This window comes from Halyomorpha halys, unplaced genomic scaffold (assembly GCF_000696795.3).
Source record: "Halyomorpha halys isolate HHAL.00 unplaced genomic scaffold, Hhal_1.1 Scaffold694.1, whole genome shotgun sequence".
Classification (NCBI taxonomy): domain Eukaryota; kingdom Metazoa; phylum Arthropoda; class Insecta; order Hemiptera; family Pentatomidae; genus Halyomorpha; species Halyomorpha halys.
In genome coordinates this window covers 151,057-161,519 of record NW_027111898.1, presented here as the reverse complement: position 1 = coordinate 161,519, position 10,463 = coordinate 151,057, and the positions used below count along the sequence as shown (strand labels likewise).

General features: G+C 29.4%; 1 protein-coding gene across 2 annotated transcripts in view; it reads right to left on the bottom strand.

Moving 5' to 3' along the window:
- LOC106685448 (DNA ligase 1) overlaps nucleotides 1-8,722 on the bottom strand; it is a 54,734-nt gene extending 46,012 nt beyond the window's left edge. Inside the window, exon 1 of one of the 2 annotated variants that reach the window (XM_067049806.1) lies at nucleotides 8,657-8,722. In XM_067049806.1, coding sequence (XP_066905907.1) covers nucleotides 8,657-8,662 — 6 coding nt within the window. In that variant the 5' untranslated portion in view covers nucleotides 8,663-8,722. Of the gene's footprint in view, nucleotides 1-5,738; nucleotides 5,825-8,656 lie in introns of those variants that run through there. The other variant, XM_067049807.1, reaches the window with a different exon arrangement.
- Between the last annotated feature and the right edge of the window lie 1,741 nt (nucleotides 8,723-10,463).

Sequence of the window (10,463 nt, the reverse complement as noted above, 5' to 3'; positions counted from 1 at the left end):
AATTTTATTATTAATTAAAAATGTGAAGGCTTTCTCAAGAACCTTGAGAAATATAACCTTATTAAACATCCCATAGGCTGAATACTACTTTATTAAACATCCACAAGACTAAATACAACCTTATTAAACATCCCATAGGCTAAATACAACCTTATTGAACATCCAATATGCATTAATGGCAGTATTAAACTACCACACTTGGGTTTCTTTAATCATTTCGAATTTAATTAAGAAATTTTTCAGTTTTTAATTTGAGTAATAATGTTATCCCTGAGGATAATACTCTCTTCTTAAACATCCATGAGGCTAAATACTACCTTATCAACCATCCAATGTACTACCATATTAAACATCCATCAGTGTATATACTACCTTATTGAACATCCAATATGCTAAATACTGCCATATTAAAGATCCATGATGGTAAATACTATCTTGACAGGTCTATACACGGGACACTGTCAGCTAAACAAGCATCTCTATAAATGAGACTAATAGAGTCCCCTATCTGCAGGTTCTGCAGAAAGGAGGAAGAGACTGCTTACCACATCATCTGCAAATGTGATGCAGTGGCAAGAACACGATTACTCATCTTTGGTAAGGTTCGTATCTTGGATCCCAAACTTTGTGAAACAGTGGATCCTTATACAGTGTCCAGATTTGCAAAGGCAATTGGCCTGCTTTGAGCAGAGGAGAGACGGCGTACAATAAGCCCTCTGTGGCCGCGGTGCTTATGGCCGGGGAAAAAAAAATACTACTTTATTAAACATCCAATATGCTAAATACTACCTTATCAAACATCCAATATGCTAAATACTACCTTATCAAATATTCAATATGCTAAATACTTCCTTATCAAACATCTAAGAGGCTAAATACTAGCTTGCTAAATATCCATGAGGCTAAATACTACCTTATTAAGCATCCAATATGCTAAATACTACCTTATCAAACATCTATGAGGTTAAATACTACCTTATTAAATATCCATGAGGCTAAATACTACCTTATCATGAGGCTAAATACTACCTTATTAAACATCCAATATGCTAAATACTACCTTATCAAACATCTATGAGGCTATATACTACCTTATTAAATATCCATGAGGCTAAATACTACCTTATCAAACATCCATTATGCTAAATACTACCTTATCAAATATTCAATATGCTAAATACTTCCTTATCAAACATCTATGAGGCTAAATACTAGCTTGTTAAATATCCATGAGGCTAAATACTACCTTATTAAATATCCATGAGGCTAAATACTACCTTATTAAACATCTATGAGGTTAAATACTACCTTATTAAATATCCATGAGGCTAAATACTACCTTATCAAACATCTATGAGGTTAAATACTACCTTATTAAATATCCATGAGGCTAAATACTACCTTATCAAACATCTATGACGTTAAATACTACCTTATTAAATATCCATGAGGCTAAATACTACCTTATTAAACATCCAATATGCTAAATACTACCTTATCAAACATCTATGAGGTTAAATACTACCTTATTAAATATCCAATATGCTAAATACTACCTTATCAAACATCTATGAGGTTAAATACTACCTTATTAAATATCCATGAGGCTAAATACTACCTTATCAAACATCTATGAGGCTAAATACTACCTTATTAAACATCCAATATGCTAAATACTACCTTATCAAACATCTATGAGGCTAAATACTACCTTATTAAACATCCAATATGCTAAATACTACCTTATTAAACATCCAATATACTAAATACTACCTTATCAAACATCTATGAGGCTAAATACTACCTTATTAAACATCCAATATGCTAAATACTACCTTACCAAACATCTATGAGGCTAAATACTACCTTATTAAACATCCAATATGCTAAATACTACCTTATCAAACATCTATGAGGCTATATACTACCTTATTAAATATCCATGAGGCTAAATACTACCTTATCAAATATTCAATATGCTAAATACTACCTTATCAAATATTCAATATGCTAAATACTACCTTATTAAACGTTAAATACTACCTTATTAAATATCCATGAGGCTAAATACTACCTTATTAAACATCCAATATACTAAATACTACCTTATCAAACATCTATGAGACTGAATACTACTATACTAATTATACTAATGCTAATATATAAACTATAGTATAACTATAATTATCATACCATGATTGTAAGAAAATGTGGTGTAAGAGGAAAGCCTTGTGATAAACTATGGTGCAAGTCCGTTTTCTTGGGACGTTGAGAAACTGTTGATCCTCTGACCCTGGATCTACCCCACATAAGAGGCCTGCTGAGTTCTGCACGGAACGGAAAGTTTAAGTAAAATTCCTTAATCCTAAGCTTATAAAATCTTAACTAACTAAGTCCAACTTCTATATCCCTTGTCTCCCCCACGTAAGATATATTAAGTTTATCGGAACACCGACAGCAGCACGCTTTGGAAGATTGTAAGCTTAAGAACAGACACACAGATATTGGATGCATTCATCTTTTTTAATTTTTTGTAAAATTAAATTTCAGTACGTTCGCAATTTTGTCTCAAGATTGCCGATTACAGTTTGGTAATACTACTGAAACCACATTGATCGCTCTTTGTAACATGAAAAAAAAAATTATCATAACTATTAAATATAAAGAAATAGTATAAATCTTTGGCAGTCGTGGAAAAGTAGGTAATTGTAATTTGATATATTAACAAAATACCGATATTTCGAAACTTCGGGCCCTAATATTTATTCTTTAGCTCAATGGAATTTGTAACCAATTATGATATCGATTTAGGAACATACATTAATAAAGATATTGAAACCGAATATAAGGATCGATATTTATATAACTTTATATTAATATTTGTTTTAGAATTAACATCGATCTAATATCGATAATATTGTCACTGGAATAGATATTAATATCAATATTTAAATCAATATTAATATCGATGTTGGAATAAATATTAATATAGGAATTTGAATAAATACTAATATCGATATAAATCAATACTAATATATGACATTAGTATGAACTTTAATTTAGATTTACCATTGATTTCAATATGAGTGTTAGTTTCCATATCAATATTACTATTGATTGCAATATCGATGTTAGCATAAACACCAATATTGATATTAGTATTGATTCATATCGACATTAGTATTGATTCCGACATCTATATTTATATTTATTCAAACATCGACATTAATATTGATTATAATATTGATATCAATATCTATTCCAGTGGCAGTATTATCGATATTCCCATATCGATATTAGTTCGATGTTAATTCCAACACCAGTATTAGTATAGTATTCAGTATAATCGAGTATAGTATAATCGATTCAAATATCAATGAAAAAATTATAGTGTCGGTTCCAATATAGATTTTAATATTTATATTTTATTATAAATTCGAAATTAGCTAAAGAATAAATATTAAGGTCTGAAGTTCCGAAATATCGATACTTTTGTGGATATATCAAATTCAAATTTCGATAAGTTATCGATATATAGTGTATTAATATTTGTTTTTATATTTACGTTCCTCCCACTCATATCTCACAGCTAGCAACTGACATAAACTAAGAGTATTCAAATTATGTTAAGGGTGGCAAGTTATGCTTTCTGTGTTACTTATATATTTTAAACAATTATTGACTATTTTGGAAGTTTTATATTAATAATAATCAAGAGTATGAAATAATCATTAACATTCAAAGATTTGAAAGAATGATTCAATCTTGCTAACTGAAATCATAATAAGTTATTGTGTTTATATCAAGCAAATCATTTTAAGGACTGTATTTAAAACTTATTAAGATACAGAAAATGAGAAAATTATTTCTTTTCCTATTTACAACTAATTTAAACTGACGAAAAATCACAATGATGTTCAATTTTTAAAAATGACTTTTTGGATGGTACGAAAAAACAGGATAGTAGAAGTTCCTTATTTTATGCTTCAAAAAATCATACCTAGAGTGTAAAAAATTATAGGATGTAATATTCCCTCTAAAATAAAAAGTAATCATTGTGTTGTATTTCTTATATAGCCAAGAGAAATCAGAACTGATTCTTCTTATACACTGGAAAGGAAATCAATGGCAAGAGCTAATGTCGTTGGGACCTTTCTTCTGTCTCCTCATCACTTCCAGCTAATAGCCTATATAAGAACTTAACATAATAAGAAATTTTTAGTAGAGAGAGTGGTGTTTTTGTCACAACGATTTTTATGAATTATAATTTGGGGGAAATAAAATTACAAATATAAAAATTAATAATATGTCGAAGTATCCTCTTAGGTTTCTTTAGTCATTTCAAATTTAATTTGGAGATTCTTCATTTTTTAATTTGAGTAAAAATGTTATTTACGTTACTGTTAATATAAATTGAAGTAACAGGAAGAGTTCAGAGAGAACATTTTATGGATTTTTGTGGACAAAAACTGTTTATTTATGTATATTTAAAAAAAAAAAAATAACAACGGTTTTTTAATTAATTCTGCCATATTTTTTTTAACGAACTCATAAAAAATAATTCTAATAAGTTGTATTGAATCATTTGGATAAATATATTAATCGTTTAGACCTGGTACTGAATATAATTCTTAATATTTATTTCAAAAGATATTCGATTGCTAAAATTTTTATTTTCCTGAAATAAACATAAAAATTTCACAACAACCCTAAAGATTTTGATCAAACAATGAGAAATCAAATCATCTTTAATATCAGATAGGTTTTATTTCCATTGAAATCGTATTACACGGCTTAAAAGTCGTAGTATTATCATATTTGTCTATATCTCCTTGTATTTCAGTATTCGAAATTAAAATCGTTAACGGTTCCCCCACTATACTTTTTTACTTCTGATATACTATCGGTTTTGTATTTACATGAGCAAAAACATTTATTATTATTATTATTATTATTAATTTTACTGTATTTATTCTTTCTCGACTTTTATGTAATCTTAACTTACTTCTTTATTTTCCGTTTTAAGTGTTAATTTTGTATAAAAAATAATTAAATTTTATTTTCTCATTTCTACTTTCCTCTTTTACGTGTTATTACGTCTACTTTTCATTTTAATCTAATAGTTTGCGTAATTTTTTTATATTGTTATCATTCATTGTCTATTTTATATTTATAATATTTTATTTACTCTTTTCTTTCATTTGTATATTATTTTGTTTTCACTTATATTTATATAATTTTAACCCTATATTAATTTACCTTTTGTATTATGTCAAAATATGTTTAGTTGTTTTTTTAATCTTTTTAGTTGAAGCTCTGCAAAGTGTGGCGAAACGTCATCAAATAAATTGTTGTTAACTATTTTAGTTTTCTTGTAACCGTACCACTGAACATTTTCTTCATAACAAAATATATTGTAGAATATTATGTATAATTAAACGGTAAAAATAGATTAATCCGATTCGAACGGGAAATTCCGAAACCCCACGATCTTTCCCGATCCGAAAATTAGATGAAGTAAGTAGGTTAGTCGATTATTATATAATAGTTTTACACAAATGCTTGTAGTGTAATAATTTTTAAATAGAAATTCTATCATAACCGTTATCTATGAAGTTAAAAAATAGAAAGTATACTGTAGCAATTATTGTGAGAAGTGCATTCCATAAAATTAATAAAGATTTCGGAACTTGGTTTAAACAATTTAATTTAAATCCTTGAAAACTGGGCTTTTCTACCATGACGGCGTCAAGGCTCTACGTCACCGTCAAAAAAGTACTTTAATGCGGGCTGTGTAGCACGGGTCGCTGAAGGAGCAATCTAGTACTTATCGCCTTTCTACTCTCGAGTTCCAAAATACCTTCAAAATTAAAAAAAAAAAAAATTATTTTTGAAATAAGTGTTCCCACGTTATGAGGCTGAATGAACCCCAGAGGGCTCACAAACCGGAGTCCATGGAGTTAGTACTACAGCGACTTACCATTGAGCATCCCTACTTCTAAATATTGAATAAATAAATAAGTAAATATTTAATATTGTTTCTGAAAAGTAATTTTTTTTTTTGAAAAATTAAAATTCGATACAAAAGAAATTAGTTTTTATTTAGACTTATTTAGTTTAATTAAAAATTTAAGTTCCCAGTCAAATAAGTATTACAAAACATAATTTTTAATAAAACTTTAATTACGAATAAAGTACCTGTTTAATTCAACAGAGATGATTTAAAAATAGATGGTGTGTTTATTTTTCTGTATTTCATTAAAGAATTGAAGACCTGCTCTTAAAAGGCTAACTCTCGGGCCATCCAAAGGCAGGTGGTTAGGCACAGTCTTACTGATCTGAGATCTGCTGGTGGCGCCGGTTCAAATCCGGCCTGAGACATTGACTTTTTCATTGAGTGGTGGTCCCAAAAAATAAAAAACCTGACCCCCAACCGACTCCAATGAATCTTGGTTGGAAAAAAAAAAGTGAACTGACATTTCTTCAAACTTCTCAAGGATATGAAAAAAACAAAGTCACACCTTTGACCGAATACACATATTTTCAGTTTTGGCATTTAATAGCCCTATTCATGATTGAAATTTGGTAGATACAACGGAAACTTTAAATAGTGTCGCCTAATTAGTGTTAAAGGTTTATAATTTATGTAACGTAATTCAGATACGTTTTAAGATAAAAAATCAGTTATGGTAGAATTTTAGTGTTTAGTTTATTTTTGGTTAAATCAAATCCTATATTTCATAATATTAGTCACTTTAAAAGCATTAGGCGTTGACACACAGATGTTACTACCGATAGCGCTAGAACTACCCTGGAAATTGTTGGCCGTTACGTTAACCCCGAGCTAGTTCGAGGAATGCTTGGCAGTCAATTCCATAAAGGCCTCTTCAGCTGTCCAACTTCCTCGAACTAAGTTTGAACACAAAGCCGAAGAGGACGTTTCCACCCCGTCGGCTAACTTCAACTGATCAAGTGACAACAAGTGTTCGCACCATTATTACAAATGAGGTTCTTAGTTCTATACTAAACAGCAACAAGTACACACCATTATAACATGATGACTATAATGTGTTATTTTTCTATACCTTTATAGTATATGATAGTAACCACATATTAAGAAAGAAAAAAGTATGTTTTGAGAAGGAAGTAATTCGACTAGGGTACCCGTCTCTCTTATCAATAAAGGTTTTAACTCGTGTTAATCACGAATCCTACTTTTTTTCAACTCTATATGTACTTTATAATGAGATATTAATAGTTTACAGTAGATTAATATGTGGAAAATATGGTGTGGGGTTCGGTCAACAAATAAATAAAAAAGACCTGAATTCAGGTCGAAACGTCGGCCCAAATAAATAGTTTTTTTTTTGCTCCCCGACCATCTTCTGCACAAATATAAGTACTTTGTAACAGTACACAGTTACTAGACCAACGGTATTTTAAAGAGATGATTTGGTCAGAATCACGTTCGACCACCAGATTTCTCGTTAGTTAATGTTATCCTCTATATGAGGCTGGGTGAACCCCGGAGGGCTACCCGAACACACCGAGTTGACTCATAGCTACAGTAACGGAATAAATAATTATCTTTCACAGCCGTATTCGAACCCGGGTAGAAGCTAGTAGCAAAGTGTCTTACCTAGTTTATGTGTTCTCTGTCTTCTTCTCTGGGTTGTGGTCATGTCAATATAAAGTGTCTGAAAGTGCCGAGGAAGATTATCTCCGGATCCCACATAAACAAAAGCCAGACGGTCATATTGTTGGTGGGGGGGAGGGGGCACTACCCAGTTGTACAGGTTATCGTCACAAAAACAAAAATTCTTCCAATCGTAATTATTTATAATTTACTATGAAATAATAGTTTTAATAACGTTTTGGAGCTTAAAATATTATTTGGAATATGGTCATAATTGATATAACTAGAAAACCATATTATTTTTTCATTATAGAGAGCGGTTAAATAAAATAAATGCGTAACAAACGGTATAAATAAATAAAACTAAACTATTAAAAAAATATTAGTTTTTATTGAAAATAAATGTATTATAAAATTATTATCATAAAGAAAATAGAAAATTATCATAGTTAATTCAAAATATAAAAAATATTAATTAGTGAAACGATTAAACAACTTGTTTAAAGACAATATTATTAATGAAAATACGTCAAATTGGTAACTCTCAAACGATTAGGTTTGTTGAAACGTTTGTTATTTCGAAAACTAAAGAAAATGTCTCTAGTGATCATATCCTTTTACTAAGAAAAAATAAAATAAACTGAAATTAAATTTACCGATATATTAGGCTTAAAAGTATAAATATAAAAATTATAAACCACTTACATTACAAAACAGCATTTTATGGACTTTTTACTGAGATGTCTGACATCATTATTATTATTAATGATTTGAGAAGGGTCCTTATTAAAAAATGATAAACAGAAAATAAAAGGAAAATTTGTTTCAAAAAATATATATAACATTAATCTGTGTCAGAGTTTAATTTCTCCATGCAGGAAAATTTACAAAAAAATTCTCTCTTTTAGAAACTAAGAAGGGAATTTAATTTTTCAATTTTTTAGTTTAAATATTGTATTCATAATTAATATATATAATAAATAATATGGCACACAAATATGCATTGAGAAATACACTTACCGACATGAAGAATGCTCTCGGACATACACCTGCTATCCAAAGCCCACGTGTAGTTGTGTTGCTGGCGGTTTACCCTGTTCCCACTCAGTTACCAAGCTACAAAGTGAAAACATCAGATCAATCAATAGTTTCCATTGTACTGCGAAGAGGTACTTAACAAGCTTTATCTTTGTGATTAATATTTCAATGGTTTCCAAATTGTCTAACAGAGCTAGTGTCAACTTTCTATGCATATGTAACTTGGTTTCCAATGTTTAGGACTAAAAATCAAGTAACTAAACCGTTGTAGTAATGAAAAATCTGTTTATGAAACAAATTCAAATAACGCCAATAAGTTCTTTATAACCGAATCTATGTTTTAGCCACTTTTTCATTTAAAAAAAAAAGGGGGGGAGGTTCACATTGAATTTAGAGTTTCATTTTGATGTAAAGAAAGCGAAAATAGTTAAGCCCATTTCCTAAAGTTTACAAGAAATCAACGGTGGAAAAGTGTAAATGTTAGACAGATCCGCCGAATCGTATGCTGGCAATTTTTTTTTAATATACTAGATGAAAATTGACTAACAACATGATCTCATCTGACTACTGAAACAAGAATGTTGTAATCCGTCTAAAAACATTTATTATTATTTTTTTTAAATGTATTTATTGATATTTACAACTGTACATAAATACATTAAGTAAATTTGAGGAAATCATAATAGTATGGTACAAGCATGTAGAGAAACTACCCAATGGTAGCACTCTAAAAACATTTTTACAATATAAGGTCTCGAGGCCATCTTCTTTTCAGACGCCTGGGAGGATTGTCCGGAATAAAAGAGGAAGCAAGATTAGAAACTAATGGGTTTGGGCCACCTTATTGTTGCGGATTCTTTTTGAAGGCCACCAAATACCCAAAACCTTCCCTCCTCCTCACATGGGAGGTAGACCAAAAGACCTCGCGAGAGTTGTCTCAACCTCAACCGCATCACTGTTAAACCAGTTTCGTTGGGTAAGGGCGCGTACACTCAGATACTCCCACAAGCGGGACTCCAACAGTTCCAGCTCCAGAAACTTCAACTCCTTTAATCTTCTTGATAGATCTTGTTGATGAGCTGGAGAATAATTGAGGCAGAGAATTAGGATAGTAAGAAGAGTTATAACGAAATTTTAATTTAAACCTTTTGATGCGTATAGTATATAAGATATATATTTTTAAATTTTATTATTAATCTGTATTATGTGACACTTTTGCAATAATACTTACTCCATTCATTCATCAAAACAGGATACCCAAGAGCTGAGATTATTTATGAGTTTAAATACAAAAAAAGGCCATTTTAGTCTCAAAATATTTTTGAGTCAAATGGATTGGTGTTACTCCAAAAGAAGTAATGCTAATGAAAAAGCTATATATAAATTCTTATTGGAATTTATGAAATTTAATACAAAATTGTTCATGATGATTTTATTCCTGACGGACGGTATCAAAATTATCATTAAATTAAATTTTGGATTTTCAATTACAGTTCATTAAACCTATTTAATCATATATTATATTCGTTCAGTAATATAAAATTTAATAAATATAACATGTCATTAAATATAAATTAATTATGTTTTTAAACAATAATATCAGTTATTTGACTAAATGAGTGAATATACTTTTAGAAAGATTAATTTTTACAGAGAATACCAAGGTAACAATAACTAAAATATTATTTTATTTTTTTATTTTTTTTTTTATTTTTTATTTATATAGTTGTTTGAGAGTGGTTTAGTTTCTTTTTAAAACAATTTTGATCTCTTTTCTCTCAACTTTATT